Source organism: Pseudonaja textilis, chromosome Z, assembly GCF_049901715.1.
Source record: "Pseudonaja textilis isolate UNSWEBS1 chromosome Z, rPseTex1.2, whole genome shotgun sequence".
Classification (NCBI taxonomy): Eukaryota; Metazoa; Chordata; class Lepidosauria; order Squamata; family Elapidae; genus Pseudonaja; species Pseudonaja textilis.
In genome coordinates, this window is record NC_142008.1 from 72,958,716 (window position 1) to 72,983,380 (window position 24,665).

Consider the following 24,665-nt stretch of genomic DNA (forward strand, 5'->3'; position numbering starts at 1 on the left):
GAGAACAAGAAGCAAGTTAGTGGCTGATGTAGAAGAACGAATCAAAACAAGATTTGATGAAACTTGCTTAAACATTTTTGTAACTTAGATAATTGCTTTCTGATGTTAGTTTATGATTGTATGGATTATTTTTTACTTAGGAAGATAGGATTCATGCAGAAAAAAACTGTAATGTTTGTAGCACAAGGTATAATTTTGATAAGATAAAGTTAACAGTATTAGGTTACAAGAGCCTCTGGTATATGATCAGATGTGAATTTACGATGCCAGGATAAATGTTGTGCAATTGCAAAAATAACAACAGATTTGAATTATTGGTATAAAACACATATTTTTAGAACACTTCATTGAAAGAAACTGCAAAAATTAATTTATACTCCATTAAATGACATGCTGTACTGCCACATTTCAACCCAAGAGTATTCACAAGGCAGTTACCACATTCCTTCAGGAGAGCACTTGAAATTATTCCCACATAAAGGGAGGGGGAGAAATCTTACCAATTTTGCTCATCAATCTGGTGCTTTCCATAGAAACATTTTGCTTTAATAGGATTTGTTTAATCTGAGATTAGGACAAAGTTACAGTATTGTAGCAGAAAAATGATTGATATTTTATTAGAGGCCAAAGGAAATATCTGGAGAACAGTGTCCCAAATCTTTATTGACACATACAAATGACTCTTCCATTTGTTTAATTAATCATCAATATTATTAGATATTGTCAATATTATACCTTAATTAAATTACCTTTATTAATTAGTTTCTTAATACAGATTTCAATATTTTATTAAGGGATATATTAAGTAAGATTCATCTTTATAGAATAGAAAATTTTACTTTACAAATATATCTTTGCATTTATCATAAATTGTTATTTTTTTTCCCTAGCCACTCTCTGAAAAACATTGGTTTCCAGTTCTAGCTATTAACAATTCTCAGGTATCTAATATATTCTGGGTGACTACTTTACATTCTTGTGGTTAAGACTTATCTATTCATGTCTTATTACTTTACATACAGCAAATGATTGTCTCATTTGAATCTAATAACCTATTTGCTTCTTAAATTTAAAACCTGCTTATTATATATCAATTGAAGAACCTTTTAGAGCTCCTCCGAATAAACATATAATTTGCTCAGAGTCCCAATAATAGTAAGTAAATATGAGATAAACAATCGTAAGGATGAAAATACTGGAGTATGCTCTACAAAAAGCTTATATCCATTTGACTATAGTGTAATCTTGATCAGAAGCCAAATATCTACATTTCAATGAAGCATCTCCATCATTATTGACTTCTCACTAAATTTACAATCTTTTTAGTTTTAAACCACTGCTCTAGAAAAAACCTTAATCAAAGCCACAGCCTTTTTTCCATGAAGTTCTCACATAAGTCACTTTAATGGGAACTGCAGTTTACAATGAAGTGGTAAGATAAAATGACAAAAATGAAAGGAAATGGGATATATAAATATTTACCCTGAACTGAAAACAAAACAAAACAAAAAGTCTGGAAAATAAAAATAAAATTGTGGCCTGACATTATACTTCTAATCATTATGACAAGATTAAACTATTGTACTTGCATAACCCCAATCTGGATGAAGGCATTTTAAAGAAATTTTCTTTCACTAATTTATTTTGGTTCTATCATTCTCAGATTTGAGCCATTTAATTGTTTTTTTTTTTAACTTTGCACCCAACTGAAGTCATAAAAAAAGCTGTTCACTTTTTTATGTCAAGTTTTTTATTTTTTATTACTTATATATATCAATTCATGAACAGTGTGATACCTGGGTACCATACATTTAGTACAGATAAACATAATGTTGTAACTCATATTTATTACATTTCATTTTCATTGTTTCATATTATTTAAACATATCTAATACTACTGCCATTCAATTTCTAGACCTCCCTCTTGATATTGCAGATCTTGTTATATTAAAATATGTATATTGTTGTTCCCCTCTTATTTCTATTTCTATTTTTTCTTATTTTTCTAATTGGTTCATTTAAGCATACATAACATTTCTTTTCACCATTATTTATTATCCCTTATCTTATATTTGATATTTTAAAAATTAGACATTTTTCCACCATGTTTTCAATACCCCAAATATCCAAAACTACTACTCAATCCATGAATATACAGTAGAGGTGACAAAAATAGATTTAAGGAATTAGATCTTATTAACAGAATGCCTGAAGAACTATGGATGGAGGTTCGTACTGTATAAGAGGTAGCAACTAAAACTATCCCACAGAAAAGGAAATGCAAGAAAGCAAAATAGCTGTCTGAGGAAGCTTTGCAAATAGCTGAAGAAAGAAGGGAAGCGAAAGGCAAGGGAGAAAGAGAAACATACACCCAATTGAATACAGAATTCCAGAGAGTAGCTAGAAGAGATAAGAATGCCTTCTTAAATGAACAATGCAAAGAAATAGAAGAAAACAATAGAATAGGGAGGACCAGAGATCTCTTCAAGAAAATTGGAGATATGAAGGGAACTTTTCATGTAAAGATGGGCATGATAAAGGACCAAAATGGCAGGGACCTAACAGAGGCACCAGAGATTAAGAAGTGGTGGCAAAGTTACACAGAAGAACGATACAAGAACGAGGTTAAAGTCCCTGATAACCACGATGGAGCCAGACATCCTAGAATCTGAAGCCAAATAGGTCTTAGGAAATCTGAGCAACAACAAAGCTAACGGGGGTGACAGTACTCCAGCTGTGCGAGTCAAAATCTTAAAAGATGATGAAGTAAAAATGCTACACTCAATTTTCCAGAAAATTTGGAAAACTCAACAGTGGCCACAGGATTGGAAAAAGTCAGTTTACATTCCAATTTCAAAGAAGGGCAATGCCAAAGAATGTTCAAACTATCACACCATTGCTAGTAAAGTTATGCTTAAAATCCTACAAGCTAGGTTCCAGCAGTATGTGGATCGAGAACTACAAGAAGTATAAGCAGGATTTTGAAAAGACAGAGGAGCTAGAGATCAAATTGCTAACATATGCTGGATCGTGGAGAAAGCTAGGGAGTTTCAGAAAAACATCTACTTCCGCTTCATTGACTATGCTAAAGCCTTTGATTATGTGAATCACAACAAATTATGGCAAGTCATTAAAGAGATGGGAGTACCAGACCATCTTATTTGTCTCTTGAGAAACCCATATGCAAGTCAAGAAGCAACAGTGAGAACTGGACATGGAATCACTGATTGGTTCAAAATTGGGAAAGGAGTCCGGCAAGAGTATACTGTTGCCCTGCCTATTTAACTTATATGCAGAGAACATCATGAGAAAGGGGGAGCTAGATGAATCAAAAGTTGGAATTAAGATTGCCAGGAGAACTTTCAACAACCTCAGATATGCAGATGATACCACTCTAATGGCAGAAAGTGAAGAGGATCTAAAGAGCCTCTTGATGCAGGTGAAGAAGGAGAGTGCAAAAGTTGGCTTGAAACTCAACATTAAATAAACTAAGATCATGGCATCCAGCCCTCTCAATTCCTGGGAAATAAATGGGGAAGAAATGGAAGTAGTGACAGATTTTATTTTCCTGGGCTTCCAGGATCACTGCAGGTGGGGACTACAGCCAATAAATTAAAAGATGCTTGCTTCTGGGGAGAAAAGCTGTGGCAAATCTAGACAGCATACTAAAAAGCAGACATACCACCCTGCCAACAAAAGTGTGTATAGTCAAGGCTATGGTTTTCCCAGTTGCAATGTATGGCTGTGAAAGTTAGACCATAATGAAGGCTGAATGCTACAGAATTGAGGCCTTTGAAGTATGGTGCTCGAGAAGACTCCCGAGAGTTTCTTGGATTGCAAAGTGATCAAACCAGTCAGTCTTAGTGGAGATCAACGCTTACTGCTCTTTAGAAGGCCAGATCCTGAAGATGAAACTAAAATACTTTGGCCACCTAATGAGAAGGAAGAACTAACTGGAGAAGAGCCTAATGTTGGGAAAGATTGAGGGCAAAAGAAGAAAGGGACGACAGAGAATGAGGTGGCTGGATGGAGTCACTGAAGCAGTAGGCATGAGCTTAAATGGGCTCCGGACGATGGTAGAGAACAGAAAGGCCTGGAGGAACGTTGTCCATGGGGTCGCGATGGGTTGGACATGACATCACAACTAAAAACAACAACAACAACTAATCAATCCAAATATTAACAGTATTCAATCAATCCCGGGATTACATCTTCAACTCCCCACAATTTCCAATCTTAAAAGTTTGAAATTCACAATATATTTTAACACACTGTTAATATTAATAATACAATAAAATTCCCTAACCCTAAACCTCCATCTTCTATCCTTAACTTATTTTTAAATAAAGTAAATTCTATTTTTCTATTAATATATATGCTATTATTTTCCCTATTTATATTTTCTACTTTTCCATTTTACTAATGTATTTTATCACTATCCATTATCTCTTGGTCTCTTTGGAGTTCCATTATCTGTTGAGTTTTTAATCACCTTTTTCTTTCTCTTGGAAACTTATAGATTTTTTATGATGTTTTTATGCCCACTAAATATTCCTTTCGAGTTTACCGTTATCTCTTTTTGCTGCATCTTTTGAACACCAATCCATAAATCATTCTTTCCTTTAAACAGATTTTTGTGTTTTTTTCTCTCTGGACTTTTCCTTTTTTTGAAGAGTTTTTCCTCTCCTCCCCCCCATTCTGTTATAAACTTTTAAAATATTATCTACTTGATTCCAACTTATCAGTCCTTTCTGTCCATTATCTTTATTTTCTTGCATCTCAGTTTGATTTTTCTCTTCCACTGCTTCTTCTGATTTCTGATCTATTTCCCAAATATCTTGTTCCTCTCCCCCCACCTCCCCAATTGTTGCAGGCCTTCTACACTCAGTTCTTTATCCTTAGGCAGCCTCTTCTTGTCTCCTTATTGCTCTTTATAGTTTCATGCATATTTTTAAGCATCAAAATTATTTCTTCCCTCTATTATCCCTTGGTAATCCATTTTATTATAATTCAGTAAAAAGTTATTCAATATACCCCTGTAATTCCAATGACTCAATATTTAAACACTCCAGTTATTAGCAAAACTTAAACATTCCCATTGTTATGCCTCCAAATCCCCTAAGTTTATAGTTTTTAAGATTCTTTAGTATTTTATAGTCTTTTAATTTCCCAATTGTTTGTCTTCCCAATTGTCCAAAATTTGAAGTCTTAATTTTCCTTCTTTTCTCTTTCCTTCTATTCCTTTTCTTCTTTGACCTCGTGTGATGTTCTGTCAGATAGTATTAATAGTCCAAATCCAAATTAATCCACTGTGTTTTCTCCAATCTTTTGAGTCCAATAACCAATTTTGCTAGTATTTAATTATTAACAATTTAGTTCATCTTTAAAATCTTCAAAAAGAAAGTGAAACACTCAATAGTTCAAAATATCCAAATCACGTTCTGAGATAGAGTCAAGGTCAGACTGCTTTCCCAGCTTTGTTTACTTTCTTCTGTTATGTGTATTAGATGTTCCACACATTCATTAGATGATTTGATGCTGTAGTACTCTTCTTCTTCCAGTAGATGGCATTCCTTCCAAGTTGCAGCATTAAACAGTATGTCAAATCAGCTATTTCCCCATAAATCCAGGGGGTTTAGAAGTTACAAATATAAAATATAGTTCCGTCCAAGGAACACCTTTCAAGTTGTTCAGCTATTTTCCAGGTTTTCTATATTTTAAAGCTTCCTTTAAGCATTCTTTTTCCTCTTAAAATAGCATTGGTTTTTAAGTGGGTAATTCCAGCGTTTCAAAGATGCTAGTTTGCTGTTGTTTTTTAAAATCAGTTGTGAATCTCTTTCCCTGGATATTCTTTTGGGGTTAAAATTCGAATAAAGTTCACCCAGTTAACACACTGTTCACCAACGTACACTCCTGCACAGTGCTTAGATGGTTGTCATCATTCCCAGCTTTTGTGGCAGCCACCTTAGACTGCCTCTTGTCCTCGCTGTGGCACAGAAGGAAAAAAGCCCTGGGGTTCAACAGGAGATTGTGATCTCCCCTGCAGCCTCCCAGAGCGCCCCTCCTTAGCTTTACCGCCCCTACAGGGCAGCATTGACTCCTATCGGAGCCCACAAACAGGGAGAAAACCAGTATCGCTGGAAGGCTCCACTCTCTTCCAAAGTTGTTCACTTTGTGAGGAGAAAAAAATCACAAATAGTCCTGTGGAAAGAATTTCACATTATGAAGTGAATTATGAACTTACTGTAAGTGAAAGCTCCCAATCCCCAAGCACTGGTCCGTGGCCTCTTAGGAATCACTGCACAAGCAGTGGACAAATGAGCAAAGCTTCATCTGCACAATATGGGATCTAGTAGTATGCGAAATGATCCCTCTACCCACCTCGGTCCATGGAAAAACTGTCTTCCATGAAACCAGATCTTGGCGCCAGAATATCACTTGGTAATTCAAAACATGCCTTTCATTCTCTGTATTATAAAGATAAATTTATATCACAATTAGCAGTAAAACCATTTATGTAGACATTTCAAGCATTACATTTATTTATCAGCTAAAAGTACAATTTTTTTATTATGGAACCCTCCTCTTCCCTGCAGTGCAACTTATTTCTAAGTACATGAATGTGCCACATATTGTGTGTGTGTGTGTGTGTGTGTGTGTGTGTGTGTGTGTATTTGTTTTCTGAGGTTTTCGCGGGTATTTGTATGTGGATCTTTGGTTATTCAGGTATTCTGCTGTGTAAAATTGGAAGTATTTAGGCGATGTTTCGATGAAATGTCATTCATCATCTTTGGCTTTGTGCTTCTCGGAGTAAATTTATGTGGGAGAAAACCCGAATAACCAAATATATACATATACATATACATATACATATATATATATATAATATAAATGTTAACAACACTATTTAAAGAAAGAAAAGAACTGCAATACAATCTAACTGTATATGTATAACTAGAAGTGCCAACATTTTTAGACAAAAAAGAAATCACAACTATTGCTAGTTATTTCTTCTAGTTAACATAAATTTCTGAGTTGCCTTTAATTGTCATTATTTAATTTCTATTGAGTGTCAAATAAGATGCAGAATAAATGGGAGAAGATGCTAAATAATTAGTTGTAAAATAGAAATAATGCCATTGTCTCAATAGATATGACCTATAAAAATATTTTAATGTTGAACATAACAGCTATACTATTGATTTTTTAAATTTAGCACCTGAATATTTTTATACCATCTTCAGAAGTATTCACAGGCATATCAAGCAAAGTGACCTCTGAAATATTCTACTCCCAAAGCACCAAAAATGATAACAATAATAGCAATAGCACTTAGACTTTATAGTGCTTTATAGCACTTTATAGTGCTTTACAGCCCTCTCTAAGCAGTTTACGGAGTCAGCATATTGCTCCAACAATCTGGGTCCTCATTTTACCCACCTTGGAAGGATGGAAGGCTGAGTCAACCATGAGCCTTGGTGGGATTTGAACTGCCAAACTGCAGGCAGCTGGCTGCAGAAGTAGCTTGCAATACTGCACTCTAACCACTGCGCTGCAGAGGCTCCTAATAATGTCAGGAAATAGAAAGCAGATTAAAATTGATTTTATTTTACATCTAGGCAGGAAATAAAAATGGTTGATATCTCTGTTTTCACTTTTTAGGAAATATATGTGGTCCTCAATTTACAACTGTTTGTTCAGCGACCACTCAAAATTACAACAATGCTGAACAAAGGCACTTATGACAGCTATTCAAAGTTATGGCCAATGCAGTACCCCCCTCCCCTAGTTACATGATTGCAATCTGGACTCTGGGCCAGAAGTCCCCAACCTATGGGATGTGGCCCACTACTTTCTCAAGGTGTACAAGGTAATCTAACTCTGAAAATATGTTTGCACTGCATTAGATATAAAGACCTACCAGTGATTTTTCCATTGCAAACTATGAGCCTAAGTAAGTATAATGTAAACAGGAGAATAATAATCACTTTACTGTCATCTTATTTTTGTAGAAATAGTCAAGCTAATGTACCAGTCTCTATAGCTGGTGGGTATGTATCTTAGTTAAAATAGCATTACTTAGGAACTCTTTCATTCTCAGGGCAATTTTCTCCCAACTGCCTCTCCAGCAGCAAATAAGGAAAAGCAGTCATTTGTTATAATATTTATAATGACAAATTCAATAACAGCTTCAAAGATAGGAAGCTTTTCAAGGCTTTCCTTCCTTTCAACATTCATTTATAAGATTTGCCTACCACCAGAAATAAAGCAGACTCTAGGCAACATAGCTGGCTTACTTATAAAACCAAAATTAATGTAATACTTTAAACAACAATTCCAACCTAATTCTTAATTAAATTTAAGTACTAGAAGTAATCAGCTAAAGCAATTAAAAACAGCACTGTCAATTTCCAAAGGCTTTCTGAAAGAATGCCTGAGGTGATCAATATTCCAGAGCACAGGAGCGGCTAAAGAGAACCCCTGTCATCAAATCCCTTTCTGCTACATCTTCTGATAAGTTGAACCCTTCACTCAGTAAGTGCTCCCTAACTGTTAAGATAGGATGGACAGAAATTATTGAGAAAAGGTCATACCTAAGATATTTCTGGAACATATAGGACAGCATTCAGAAATCTACCATATCAAATCATTTGTATTGAAATTTCTGGGTGGTCTTTGTGGGGCAAAATCAATCTGATTAAGCTCAGTGGTGCGATTAAAATTTTTTTTACTACCGGTTCTGTGTGTGTGACTTAGTGGGTATGGCAGGAGAAGAAAACTGTAAAATCTCCAGTCAGAGGTGGTATTTGCTGGTTTTCCAAACTACTCAAAATTTCCACTACTGAGAAGACATTATATAACAAACAGTTAGATATGGTGAAATATTGAATGAAAAGGCTGAACTCAAATCTATACAAAAACTAGAAGAACAAGGTATAAAGATGAATTGGTTTTCATATGTGCAAATACATTCAAGGTATGATAAAGATTCTAAAATGGAAGGTTTCTATGATAAACTGACTGATTTAGATAAGATTTTGACAGGTACTGATGAAAAGGTGATTAAAAAATTGTATGGATATTTATTAGAAATTAAACTAGAAGAAGAACAAGTTAAAGAAACTATGATTGCTTGGGGGGAGAATTTTGGATATGGGATTGCTCTAGAGAAATGGCAAAAATTGTGGTCTCAAAATTATAAAATGACAATGTCAACAGCATATAAAGAAAATTTGTATAAGATGTTTTACAGGTGGCATTTTCCCCCCAACAAGAATAGCAAGAATGTTCAAGAATAAATCCGAAAAATGTTGGAAATGTCATCAGACACCTGGCTCATACTACCATATGTGGTGGACTTGTGTGGATGTTAAAAAATACTGGACTAAAATCCACACGTGGTTGGAAAAAATGACAAAAAAACATATAGATTTGAAACCAGAGATATTTTTATTGGGAATTTTACCTGAAATATATAGTAAAGGCTTGAAATACCTGATTGTAAATGCATTAACAGCAGCTAGGGACTTCCGGTTTGTCAGGTTCGGTGACAGCAGGGATTCGCCTTCTCTGCGATCCCTGCTGTGCTAGCCGCCTTGGTGCCTCCGATCCTGATGGATTTGGAGGCTAAGGCTGCCCTGTTGGGGCAGCTGAAGAAAGGGGGGATCCGGACAGGGGTTGAGGGGTATCGCAAACCCCCTCCCCAGCCGGCAATAACCCCCTTCTCTCAAGACGGTGGAGCGGCGGTCTTAATGGCCGCCCTAAAGAAGCCAGCAACTGGATAAAGAATGTGCAGGAGGAAGAAGAAGGAGTTTTAAAACGAAAGTTTTTTCTTGGTTGAACTGGGACCTTAAGGACATATTTAACACCTGGGAAAGTATTGGCTTTTTTCTGGACGCTACAATGTTCCCGATTGATGTTTTCAGCGGCGAAGAAAAGTGATGAAAAGGGAAGTTACTCTCCTCCCTTATGGAATTAACAAATGGACAAGGGAAACCTGCCTTTTAATAGAAGGTAAAACCTAAACTCCTTTGTTATAAGTGGGAAGGGGGAGGCTTGGAAAAAAATTTTTTTACTCTAAGACTTTGCTGGAGGAGATGTCTTGAAGATAAAGAGAATAGAAATTAATTCTAAAAAAGATTTAAAGCACAGACTGGACGTTTTTTCTTTCCCTAATTTGACTTCACCCCTAGAAGAGAAATTGTAAAAAGAAGAAGTTTGTACTCTGCCTGGACTGTTTGATGATTGCGGGATTTGGGGACTTTTGGGAACTGTTTTAAGTTTGGAAATAACTGATTGGCTTAATAATAAGAAGAGGATACAGAAAAAGAAGAAGAAACAGTTCAAAATGGCTCTATCTCTTGATGAACTAAAAAACAATATTTAAAAATAAGGAAAGAAGGCAAAGATGTTATGGGAGAAGCCCTTTGTTTCCTAGATATGGCGCTTGTCATGTGTCAGCAAATTAAACAACAGCTGAAAGAAGCCGAGGAAGAAGAAGCCATTTTTAATGAACTAAATGGTGTGACTAAGAAAGAAAGGAGAAAGAGAGGAGCGAAAAGGAAGGACTTAAGAAATAAAAAAATATTTATGAAAGAGAAAAAGAAGATGCAAAAACAACAGAATGCTAGAAAGCAAAAGGAAAGAGGAATGCAACAGAAAGGGAAACCAAGAAGGCAGAGGTTTGGAGAGGAGGGGGTAAAAAGTTTAGGCGGGCTAAGAAGGAAAGGGAAAAGGGGAAAAAAGTTACAAAGGTATAAAACAAGATGGAGAAAAGAAATTTTTTTAGGGATAATGGGTAATGTATGGTTTTTTTTTTTTAAAAAAAGGGGATTCTGCAAAGTACACATGAGTATTGTAATAGTGGTATTTGTATTATAAGTAGATAATCAGAACTTTTTAAGATCTAATAAAAGACTAAAATATAAAGGTATAACTTTAAAATGTTTAATAATGAATGATATTAAGTTTTAATAAAATACTAAAGGGAATGTTTAAAATATTAGTTTAAATATAGAGTTTAATGGATTAATGTGTTGACTGTTATGGATTTATTATTGTAGTATTGGTTTCTGAAATAGTAGAATGTACTAAGCAGAATCTGATTGGGATTTAGGTGTTATTTTAAATTTTAATTTAGGGGAATGATAGAAAGGCATCATACTCTGATTAGTGATTCCAGGGAAACTATTCTTTTTTATATTGGAAATGAGACAGATGTAAATGGAGAAATGGACAAAAGATATAAAAATATTTTTCTTTAAAGCAAGATTAAATATATAAAACAGAATTAAGATGAGGCAAAAGTGGAGAGGAGTTATATAATAGATATAGAATGGTAAACAAGTTAGGTAATGGTATATAAGAAGAGCATGAATTCAATTGAAGTCCATACAAAAAGAGGTAATCTGTGGCCAAGTTACTTTCTAAAAGAAAGTTTTATGTTTTTATGTTTATGTCTTATGTGTGTGTGTTCAATTAAGAATTAAATAATAAAATCTCAGAGGAAGACTAGATGAGAACAATTATAAACAAGCCAGAGGAAAATATAAATGTGATGATTGAGTAGCAGATAAATTAGAAAGGAAATATGATTGAATAATGATTAAAGAGAAACAATGTGGAATTTGGAAAAGGGAATTTACGTGTTTATATGAAAATGGGATAAATTATAAGTATGTGATATAAAGCAATGTGTTACCTGCCTTGTAAAGATTTACAATGGAAAGAGGTTTTATGTTTTTAATGTTTAATGATGTTTTGTTTTGTTTGTTTGTTTGTAAAATCAATAAAACTTGTTTAAAAAAAAACAACAGCGGCTAGGATTCTATTTGCTAAAAACTGGAAAAATGAGAAAACACCATCACAGGAGGAAATTATTAAAAAAAATATTGGAATGTGCTGAAATGAGCAGATTGACATTTGAAATTAGAGAACAGGATGATAAACAATTTTATAAAGTTTGGGATCTATTCTATCAATGGTTAGACAATAAAGTATAGTCACGAAATATGTAGACTTTTAGAAAATACTAAATATATAAAGATGTATTCTTTCCTTATTATATCTACAAAATGATTTTAGGATAGATTTGGGATGATAATATGAATTGTCACAAAACAAATTAAATAAAATATGATTATTTCCTAAAGCATGAATGAATAAAAGTATAGTCAAATGATTGATTAATAATGATACCAATGTATTTAATATTGGATTGAAAATACGAGATCATATTCAATGTAATTGTAATTGAAGACTACGAAATGGAAGCACAAAACAATTTGTAAACCAACCGGCACACTGTATGTACATATATGGAAGATGGCCTGATGTTTTTATGTTTTGTTTGTTTATATTTGTTTTAAAAACCAATAAAAATTTAAAAAAAATCCACTACTGGTTCTTCAGAACTGGTCAGAACCTGCTGAATACCACCTCCGGTTCAGCTCTCAAAGAAGCTGGCTGAAAAAAAACATGTGTCCCAAAATGGATCACCATGGACTTTTTTCAGTCAGCCCCCACGAACCAGATGGCTGTGGCTGCAGCTTATGATCTGAGAAAGTGGGCAAGGAAAATAGCAAATGGTAATCAGGTATGTTTTCTAAGAGCCCAGCTGCAATCATGTGGCTGAGGGGGATCTGCAACAGCCTAACTTTGACCATTGGTTGTAAATTCTTTCATTCATCACCATAATGTAATTTTTAATGATCACTGAACAAATGTTTGTAAGTCAAGAACTATATTTACAAGAGATATTTTGGAGTATTTTCATCAAATCTGGAGATTGTCAGCAGCCACTGCAACACTGTGTGTAAAATATTGTATACAAAGATGCATTCAACTATGAAGTCCAATCTATTGTTACATTTCCAAGAAAGCAAAATTATTCAGTTCTACAGCATATATACATTTACGGTTTTAAAGCCAACCCACTGATTAATGTTGCATAATATCTTGTTAAAGATAATTTAACAGAAGATACAGAATGTCCTTGATCAAGAGTTGCCTGATGAACAAATTGGCTTCAGAAAGGAGCACGGAACTTAAGATCACATTTACAATATTAGATGGATTATGGAAAAGGCATGTAAATATTGAAAGTGTCTAAATATGTGTTTTATCGAACAGAGAAAAGCTTTTAACTGTAAAATACAATTAGTTATGGGTGGCTTTGTGTAATCTTGCTGTCACAACCCACCGGATCAGACTTATCAACTTATCAGATCACTGTACACTGATCAGGAGGCAATAGTGAGAACTCTCTATGGTGACACAGATTGCTTTGGGATCAATAAGATAGGGATGTATTTTATCACCATTTTTGTTCAATCTCTATGCTGAAGTGATTATACAGAAATTAGACCTGGAACTGCCTGATTTGGGAGTGAAGATTAGAGAAAAAAATATAAATAATTTGAGGTTCGCAGATGATCCAAAATTATTGGATGAAAATAAGGACAACTTGGAAAAAAATAATCCAGAAACTCAAGGATGTTTTAACAATAGTCTTCCCAATAGGTATAATCTTCCCTTCTTTATATACCAATGATTGCATCTCAAAGGATCCCTCTGTTAAAGTACTGAAGTTTGCAGATGATACAGCAGTGATTGGTCTCATCCAGGACAACAACAAATCTGCCTGCAGATGAGAGACTGAACAACTAGCCTTGTGCTGTGGCCAGAGCACCCTTGAACTGAACACATTTAAAAACATAGAAATGATAGTAGATTTTAGGAGAAGCCTTCTATTATATCTCAAGACTTAAAATGGACACCTAACATCAAATGCATCATCAAAAAAGCACAACAAAGAATGTTTTTTCTCCATGCCATTACTCTGCTACACAACTAATTCCCACAACACTGGCAAACTATCTAAAAAGGCAGGATTACCATCATTATTCTCGTCTTCTCTATTCCCTATATGCTTATATTATGACTAGAACTTTGTTGCTTGTATCTTATGATTTATATTGTTTACTTAATATCCTAGTATGATTTATGTTTATTTAGTATCAATGACTATTACTAAATGTTATATCTAATGTTTTATGATGAATGCATTTTACAATGACTAAGTTAATGAACTATCACTATTGTTGTATGTACATGAAGAGCTTATGCACTGGAAACAAATTCCGTGTGTGTCTAATCAAACTTGGCTAATAAAGTTGTTCTGTTCTGTTCTATTCTATTCATGATATACGGGTATGGAAATTGGACACTAAGAATGGCTGATCGAAGAAGAATGGATGCCTTTGAATTTGATGCTGGCGTAAATTATTGTGTATACAATGGACAGCCAGAGTAACTAACAAAGAAGAAATTAAATCATATTAAACCACAAACATCCCTAAAAGCCAAAACCACATGACTATGTTTGGTTTACTTTGGCCATGTCATATGTGCAAATTCATTGGAGAAGCTAGTAATGTTAGGAATGGTTAATAGGTTTTTTAAAAAGGGCAGGCAAGATAGGGTAGCATGAACAGGGCTTGCCTATAAAAGCACAAAGAGTCAGACACGACTGAACAGTTAAAATTAACTATCTCTCTCTCTCTCTCTCTCTCTCGCTCTCTCTCTCTCTCTCTCTCTATATATATATATATATATTATTTTTCACCATATATGAGACAAGGAATAGATTTTATTAAATCACTAGTTACTGCATTCTTAATATATTTATACTTACCTGTGTTTCTTAAATACAATGTAAACATTTTACATTGCAGTTCGGAAATATTTTAAAAATCATCATAGAATGATATTAAGATTAATTATACTTTGGAATTGTTTTTATTTTTGGTAGTACTATATTTAGGTCTCAACTCAATTCTCTAGTTGGTGAATCCAGAAAAAGAAACTCCTGAGACATTATTTTTCCAACTTTACTGAATAAATCGATGTTGGCACAGAAGAAGCGTAACCAGCTCTGGCTTCCCATACAAAAGCATCATTCCCCCTTTCCTTGTGGCTGCCCACAGTCCATTACTTCCACTGATCATTTCTGTTCATTTTGTTATAAGAATCAGCTGTGAAATTTGCTCTGGGTGTCCTTGAAGGGGGAGCAATATCTCACGGGAACCATGGATGCTTGGATACCATTCCCCAACCCTTGCATTCCAATCCACTACCACCCTTTCCTTTTTTATCTCATAGTGCTCCTCTCCCTTAACTAGGATGGTAGGTGGAGGTGATTCTTTGACTGGCCTCAAGCCAGTCCCCAAAGGGATTTTAAAAGACTGCAATGAAATGCCAGATGAACTTGCCTGAGGCTTCTTGTCAATTTCAATTCCACCATCACCAAATCACCAAATGATTTGGAAAAGGCCCTATGTACTTAGGGCCTAACTTTTTACAAGGCTGTCTCAAGTTTAGATACCTGGTGGACAAATGCATTTTATCCCCTACTCTAAATTTCATTTGGGGGACCCTCTTCCGATCTGCTTGCCTTTTTGCCTTTCTCTAGCTTTATTTAGCACTTCATCCATGGTGGGCCACATGGTTTTTAGCATATCCATCCAGTCAGCTAATGACACTGAGGATGGAGCATCTTGTGAGAGCTCTGGCATGGGCACGAACTCCCTGTGGCCACTTTGAAAGGGGTAAAACTTATGCTGCTGTGCACAGAGTTGTTATATGCAACTTCTGTGAAAGGCAGGAGTTTGGTCCAATTAGTATGCTGATAATTTATATAACAGCGCAGATACTGCTCTACAAATGACTTGGTACAAGTAGCAGCCCCATTGGTACTCAAATGGTAAATGGAGCTAAGTCCCTGGGAGGAGCCTATCAATTTTTAGAATTCCTGCCAAAATTTTGTGGTGAATTTCACCCCCCTTTCTGAGATAATGTGCTTCGGGACCTTGTATAGTCTGTAGATGTATTGCACAAGCATCTTGGCTAGGGCTTGGGCAGAAGGAATCTTCAGACAGACCATGAAGTGTTCTTGCTTCGAAAACAAGTCAATGACAGTCCAAATTACTGGGTTCCCAGCACTCTCAGGCAGCTCCATGGTAAAGTCCATGGATATCTCCTCCCATGGACTAGGTGGGTTGGCTACTGACCATAGCAAGCCTGGAGGCTTCCCAGATAGTTGAAGGTACACATAGGATAGCTGGCCACATCAGTTTCTATGACCTTTTTCAGCTTTGGCCACCAAAACTATTTCTTCACCAGCTGAAGGGTCTTCACAAATCCAAAACGCCCTGCAGATTTTGCAACTTGGCTCTTCTTTGGCTGGCTGGGATGTGCATTTTACTTTCCTTCCATGCCAAGCCTTCCTTCATCAACAGGTCATCTTTATGTCTCTGGAACCATTCATCTGTCCCCAAGGCATCTTTTAGTGGTTGCATCATTATGTCCCCAGCTGGCTGCAGGAAGACTGTTCTCTGCTGCCTTGTGAGCACTAGTGCTGTGAATTGTCTGGATGGGATAATGGAATTAACTACCACATCTCGGTTATTTCTGTACTGGAACATGCGAAAGAGGACGCTGGCTAAGAAATTCTTCCCATCTGTTAAGTAGCGAAGGATGAATTTGAAGCAGCTAACATACTGAGCCCATTGGACTTGTCCAAGGGATAGCTTCCTCAGGGCCTTTAATGCCTCCAGGTTCTTGTGGTCCATCCACACTATGAATGGAATCTTACTGCCCTCTAAGAACTGCCTCCAGGTGAGAAGAGCCCATTGGACTGTATAAGCCTTCTTCTCCCAGAGGGCTCAGCACCTCTCAGGATCACACAACCTGCGAGCCCTGTAGGCACATGGCTGCAATGTTCCATTGGAGTTAAACCATCCCTACTGCCACATCACTGGCATCAACTTTGACCATGAAAGGCTCATCTGGGTTTGGGTGCTTCAAGAGTTGCTCAGCAGCAAAGAACCACTTCAGCTTTTCAAAGGTCACTTGACATTCAATAAACCAATTTAATGACTGACTTGGTTTGGGCTTCACTCCCCCAACCATCTTGAGCAAGTTAATGACAGGGTCACTAACTTACGGTTGATCTGCCAATCATAGGAAGCTCTATAACAGCCTCCTGTTTCAAGAGACATCCCATTCCATGATTGCTTTTACCTTGCCTGTGTCCATCTCCACCCAATTCTTGAAATGCGGTATTCCAGATTGATCATATGGAAGTCACATTTAGATAGCTTTGCATATAACTGGCCTTTGTGCAATTTCTTGAATAATATTTTCACTAGCCTAATGTGCTCTTCCATGGTCTTAATCAGTTGCCTGGTGGCCTTCCTTCCCACATTGGAACCACATTCCTGGGCTCTGGCAGGGCTTCTGCCCTATGGTAGGAGTTGCACTCCCTCTATCTCCATTGCGTATTGGGTATCTCTCAGGCATTTGGAGGGGGGTGGTTCTCATGCACAACATGCTCCCAGTCTCCATCAGGTTGAGCTTCCCATTTGTGGCTAATTGGTACCATGCTTGAAGGTCATGGGACACTCCCCTGGACAGGCAGTTGTGATATAGCTCCTTGTTCAGCCCCTCCAGGAATTGGTAAATCAGCATATGCTCAGGCTAATCTCTCAGATGAGCTGCCAGGCTTTGAAAATCTTGGGTGTATTTTGCCACTGGCCACTTGCCTTGCTTCAGGAAGCAGATGTGTGTTTTTGCATGCTGGGCTGTTGTGAGGTCTTCAAATCTGTCTTGCAATATCTTCATGAAAGTGTCCAGATTTGCAGCTCTGTAACCCTCATTGTGGAGAGACCACCAGCCATCCCACTGCATCTCCCTCCAGGTTTGATATAACCTCATTCTCCCAGGCATGCTTGTCTGGGTACATCACTCCATGGAGTTCAGACTTGGGTTAGGAAGTAAGCCAAGTTGTTGAGTTGCCCATCAAAGTGGATTGCTAGGGAAGGTGGCAGTGAGTTCTCTCACACTAGGTCATTTCCAGGCAGCAACCCTACTGCAGCCAGGGGTGCCTGAATGGGAATACTGGCTGACACATGCCAGCACCTGCCCAATGGGATGGCAGCTGGGATGGGAGCTGCTGTCCCTTTGTGGGGAACTCCCACTGGTCTCGGTATGGTTGGAACCATCGGCTGCAAGCAGGGAAGAGATAGGGTAGGAAATAGTTTCATAGCCCACATCCCGAGTCCCATGACCACCACCCTTGATATAGTGGTTCCCTGGAACTCCAGCCCAATGAACTTCTCCCTTAGCTGCTCCATCAAGGAACTGAAAGCTGTGGCTGGGAGCTTCTACTTGGCCAGGTCATCCCATTTCCTGCTTGCCTAGCCATTCACTTACTCCCACGGTCACCATGACTCCAGGGTGGATTGGTTGATCCTCTGCTTCCACTGCCTTCCCCATGTGGTCCACCCACTGGCCCTTGGGGCCCAAATAGGGTTCTTCCCTCACTCTCTCCTTTTTTGTGGGTTGTTACTCCAGCTTCTCAGCTCTCTGTTTGGGGTGCGTGCCAGCTAATTGCATCCCAGCTTCGGTATGGTCTGCCTCCAGGGTCTCTCAAGAGCAGGCTTCCCCTGGCTTCGCCTCTTCTTTCATTCCTTTGTCAGTTGCCAACATCTTGAGGCTGCCAACCTCCTGGTAGGGACTAGGTAGGCTGCTACTTGAAGAACTGGTTTAAAGTCAATTGTCCACTTGATGAATCAGAAAAAGAAACTCCTGGGACATTATTTTACCTTTCAATTGTTTAGAAATTGGTATGATTCATTGCTCAGACATCCTGATGTTTGGATTTGGCAGTTTTATCAGGATTTGGCAGTTTTATCTCCTACTGAGTACTTTCCAAAGACTTAGGATACCTTGTTCATATCTTGTTGATAAATTCATTATTAACAGATAACACAGATTCCTGTAATGTTTATCAGAATAGAGTAACTTTGCAGTTCAACTATGAAACCTGGCATACAGTTTTCAGAGCATCTGGAAGACAACAATTATATCTTAAATTCAATCTTTAAGCTATTAAATGTCTGTCTCATGACCTCTAACTGAGTGAAACTCTGCATTATAGGGCAACAATTTCTGATCCAAGGTCTGTCAAATATATCCTCAAGGTCTCGTAACTTATAGAATATGTCCCAAATCCAGGACCTAAGATTCTTGAGGAAATGAAAATTTGAGAAAGCACTGCTTCAGTTGTACTGGCTGCTTCTGATCTGCTACTTCAGTCAAATAAACTTTATTTTCAACATTTCGTGATGCTCTCCCAGATGGTCTTGCAATCCCTCACTCCGTCTCCCACCTAGAAGCAGCCAGTTACCTACCTGTGGGAAAAGGAAGAAAAGGGAAAAGGAAGAAAGAGAGAGAGAAAAGGAGGAAGATAAAGAAGGAAATAACCTCGGCATACCGTTCTCAATCCATTCCACTACCTTATATGCTCCGCAAGCTATACAGCCCCATATGCAGCCCTTTTCTGCCTTTCTTGACCCACATATGACTTCTTATACCCAAAACGCCATTCTAAACCCATGCAGCCCCCTTGTCTGTATTTCCTGAATCACTCTGTACCTCTTGCAAACCATCATGCATCCTACCCAACCAGTGCTGCCCCCGCGTGTTTTTCCCAACCCTCATTGCAACTCTTGCCTGAACTACAATCCACCTTGCAAACTTCCCCAGACCCATGTGGACATCTTGGGCACCTCATGCATCCTTTCCAATTAGTGCTGAAGTCTGGGATAAAGTCAGTCAATCAAAATACAAAATCCAAAGTCTAAACACAAGTCCAAAGGCACAATATTTGTAGTCCTCAACTTACAACCACAACTGAGCCCAAAAATTATGTTGCTAAATAATAAATTTGTTAAATAAGTTTTTCCCCATTTTACAACTTTTTTGATCATATTTATTTAGTTTAGTTTAGTTTATTGTCATTGCACCTCATAGAATGAAATTAAATACCACCTTCAGTGAACATTATAACTATAAAAATAAAACACAAAAACACATCCTTCACATTCTATATAATTGAATTGAAAACCCGATATTGCATTAATGTTATTATTAAGTGAATTATTAAGTGAATCACTCACTGCAATTGTTAAATTAGTCACAAGTGAATATCATTTGCCTGTTGACTTTGCTTGTCAGGAGGTTGCAAAAACTGGTCATACATCTCCGGGACACTGCAACTGTTATAAATATGAGTCAGTTGTCAAGCATACGAATGTAAATCACCTGACCATGAGGATGGTATAACAGTCATAAGTGTAAAAAAATGGTCACAAGTAACTTTTTTCAGTGCCATAGTAACTTTGCATGGTCACTAAGAAAACTGTTGTAAGTCGAGGACTACCTATATCCATTCACAAGTATAGAGTCCAAGTACAGAGTCAAGAAACAAGATAAAAATCCATGAAGCCAGATCAAACCGTTGTTTTCCAGTGTTGTGCTGCTTCACCCATCTGGTTAAGTATGTTTAACTCATTAGGAGGGGAGAGGCTATTTCCTTGCAAGTAGCCAATCTCTATTGCACTGTTTGCATTGTTTCCTTTCAGCCCGACATGACTTGCGATCTGGTGGTGGAGGGAATTTATCCTCATCATCACTAACTGCAGCTGCATTTCTTCTCTGCCCTGTGCTTTTGATTGGGCACCCACGCCCTCCAGCTTCAGCCAGAGGCTTGTTTGGTTGTTTCATTCTGAGGTTTGCGGCCTCTCCTCTCTCTCTGGCCCATTCACTCCCTGTTCAGAGACCTCAGCATCTTCCTGATGCTTCCCTGTACCCTCCTATAAAGTCCCTGGAATTGATTCTTCCTCATTGTCTGAACTGACATCGGGGCAAGCCATCACAGTAGTCTTTAACTGCCTGATGGTCTTGGACTTGCAGCTTTCCACTGACTTTCTCCCTGGGGGAGAAGGGAGGGAGGGAAAAGGAAGCAAGCAAGCAAGCCAGGTTGTATGATATATGATTTAAATATTATTTTAAGTAGGAATGTAGCTGGATATATGCTTTTTGAATATGGACGCATAGATGTGTTCATATTCAAAAAGCATAAACTCTGATTTGGAACAAGGCTCAGCAAGCTTGAGAACTATGGCAATTTTGATCAAAGCTCTTAAATAAACCAGGATGATTATAAAAGTTCTTTGAACTTCTCTAGATGTACATTATGATTTCATATAGGTATGGCATAGTGCTGACCACTCAGTTCCATTTCTGTTAAATGCAGGTTGAAAAAGAAAAAAAATACACTGGAAACCCAACAGTAATCTTATAACAGAAAAGGTAATAAAATAATAAATCTATAGGATATATTTCCCAGCTTTGCCATGCAAAATCAAGTTGTATGCCACAACCATACTGTCTTTCTTATCCACTATTTAATTAGTACATAATATTATTCTTTCAGACTTAATTAACCTTTCCAAAGAAGTTCTGACCTTGGTACTTTCTACACATTTTTGAAGCCAAAAGAAATAACAGCAGAATTGTTCCATAGGGAAATTTTCTTCAGATTTAATGAAATGTAGAATGAAAACTACATTCCTGCTTAATAAATAAGATTTAAATCATGTAGCATACAACCTAAATTAAAAGTTAAAATTCAATCTTAAGAAACAAATTTACTGAAAAATAGGTATCATTCATTTGTTAAAAAAGAAATTACCAAATAAACTTGTCAATGACTGGCAGAGATATATCAATTATTCCTACATCTATGAGTACAAAATAAGATCTGTAGAGAGATTTATATTTAATCTACGTATAACCTTGTGACTTTGCTGTCAATTACAAAACTGTACACCATTTATTGATGGTGATGGAAATGGAATATTTACAGATTATCTTCCAATGCTGATAATACAAAGAACTTTTTAAAAGTAGACAGAATGATTCCTTCCCAAGATGAGTACTGAATGGTAAGGATATGCTTCTCTTGTCAACGACCTGCCAATTATACTATCTAAGTTGGCTCTCTGGCAGTGTTGCTCCCTGGATTTGAATGGGAGCACTTAGGAATGAGCCAAGATGACTTTTGGATGGCTGTGGACCCATTTGGGAAGAGGAGTCTTGACGATTTGGAGCTCTTGGAAAGTCATGGGCATTCATTTTCCTGTTAGCATTTCAGTTTTTTTAAGCATGCCAAAAATTCTATCAGTATATAAGAAATTACGAGCTGGGATAGACATAACAACAAGTCAGCTAATGGGAACTGTTTTGTAACTAAGAAACAGCACCTGTTGTGAGCCATGCCAGGTGCCTTGGAGACTGGGCATGGCTTAGGGTAACTGGTCTGTATTAATATAGAGCTGGTAGTTTGGGTGGTTCTGATTGCTTCCGCTTCTTGTATTTGCGACCACATTGCAAGAGCTGCATGGGTATTGTATACATCCATCATGTTTTATATTATTGTATATAAACAAGTTCCTTCTATAAATGAATCCTGCTGAATTATTTACTTGTATGCTGGTTGGATTGCCGCAAACTTTGAGAAATTCACTTTTTACTCTGCTTTTTATCTTTTAAAGTAGACCAGCTGGATGAATGCTGATTTATTCAAATCCCTGCTGGACTTTAGCTGTTCTCTTTTTTCCCTTTTGATTTATTCTATTATTCTAAATAACTTTCTTTTTCCGTATGGAAACATGGCATGTCTTTCAGGAAGTAAAGGTATCTAAAAGACAAAATTTTGCAAATTAAAAAGATACAAAACCCCTTTTAAACTTGGATTGAAATATCCAGAAAATATCTTTCCCATTTCCTTCAGCTTCTTCTGGTTAAGCTTAAAAGAGCAACAAATTCTGCCTTCTTGTTGCCTTTACTCCCCGAAAGACAAACCTTCTTGTCAATTTTTTCCAGTTTTCCTTTCTTCTTTTATAGAGGCCACTATATCTGGGCTTCAAAACTCCAGATGGCCACTAGAATGCAGCAAAAAGTTGAGATTTTCTATATCTGTTTGGATTTGTAGTCTTAAGGCAATTTTAACCCTTTCTCCTAGTAGCCATCACTGCAAATTTATTAAATTCACTATTGGGACAGCTGATGTCAACATGACTTTCTACTAAAGAAGACAAAAATCCTGTGGCTGTGCATCTGTGCGTAACAGAGAGGAAAATGAGAAAGCTTGAATATGTAAAAAAAGGGATGTATTTGTGCATGTGTGATAGATGAGAAATTGTATAGGTTTGAAAAGTATACATCTAAAGTTGACCTTTTTGAAAAATACAGTTTACAGAGTTTTACTTGTAAAGACCAGAATAAAGTAAGGGAAATCATTCCTTATCATTTTTGTTCATGTCTACTTTCTCACAGTAACCTACTCCAGCTTTCCAAGGATTATTTTATCTGATCAATATTCTCTGCAGCTTATCTTGAATGAAATAATAAAAAACTCAAATGCATTTGTGTGTTGGTGTCATCACACGAATAATATAATTAACATTTCTGCAACTAGTCCATTAACATGAGATTCTACTGTGTGTATGTGGGTGAAAATAACGCACATGCTAACATTTTTTATTCCCGTGGGAACATTATAAAAATACCACCAATAGGATATCAAATGCTGCTCCCAATTATCCCTTCTCCCAATTATTCCAGAGAATTCTATAGGATTTGTTTTCAACTATTCCAACAAATATTTTTTTAAAAAAATAGTAAAATTGCATCAGCTCAGAAATGTTCTACTGATTGGGCAAGTCACTTATAGTAATTTCATTGCATGTACAGTGAAACACAGATATCATTGTAAAGCAGGGGTGTTAAACTCAATTTTATGAGGGACAAATCAGCATTGTGGTTGTCCTCCGCAGGCTGGGTGTGTGGCCAGGGGAAGGCGCATGGCTAGAGTGGTTGTGACCAACTGGGCGTGGCCAGTGGACATGTTCCACTTGACGTAGCTCGCATGAGTGCTGCCTGTGGGTTTGGGTGGGATTAGGGAGGGAATCCAGAAGTCTCTGATGGGTGGGAGGTGGCAGGTGGGAAGCTCATCCTACAGGATGAGGTGAGGCAAGGCAGGAGGCGGGGCAGCTACAGCCAAAATCCCGTCACTCACCGCCCTCTGTGTGAGTGTGTGGGGAAATGGTTTCTGGCTGTAGATACAGCCTGTCCGCCTCTCAGCTGGCATTTGCTGTTGCTCCAGAGCCTGGCTGCCATCCAAACAGCAAATGGACACTGTGGAAAGGAATGTGATGCAGACCACTGGATGCGCTTACTCTGTCCCACTGTTTTGACAGTTGGAGAGAAGGTCACCACTGGACATCATCTCCTCAGCCCTCTCGCGGGTCTTGCCCTTGGCCTGAGCATGGCATGTGTTCCTCTTGTCCACCCAACTTAAGCGGCTGGAGCACGAGAGGAATGCTCCACCAGTAGCCCCTGAAGGAAGCAGGGGAGGGTGTGATATTTACGTCTACTACAGACCCAACATGTGGAGCCTGGCTGGGCTTCACCGAAGTGGGGTACAGGGTGGGGTAGGAAGCTGTGCCCATCCCAAGGCTGGAGGAAGAGGGCCTTTGAGCCCCAGGCAGTTCGGGCAGCACCCTGCCGACTCGCTTGCTCACGTGGCGGGAAGCCCCGCTATCCCTGAGCAACTCCACCACCGCTTGGCAGATTCACCCAGCCCGAAGGAGCTACCAAAGCAGCTAGATAGAAAGACCAGTTGGAAGTGGTAAAAGCACATCCATTCCCAGCAGGCAAAAAATGGCCACCACAAGCAGGAAAAGTTCAGTTGGCAT

General features: G+C 37.6%; 1 protein-coding gene across 12 annotated transcripts in view; it reads right to left on the reverse strand.

The window, feature by feature from the left end:
* Window positions 1–24,665, reverse strand: part of TPK1 (thiamin pyrophosphokinase 1) — a 368,775-nt gene that overhangs the window by 168,011 nt on the left and 176,099 nt on the right. For 2 of the 12 annotated variants that reach the window (XM_087916305.1, XM_087916306.1), the window contains exon 5: window positions 7,441–7,564. The exons of the other annotated variants lie outside the window; for them this stretch is intronic. In XM_087916305.1, the coding sequence (XP_087772431.1) occupies window positions 7,441–7,564 (124 nt within the window). The remainder of the gene's footprint in view (window positions 1–7,440; window positions 7,565–24,665) is intronic. 12 annotated transcript variants of the gene reach the window in all.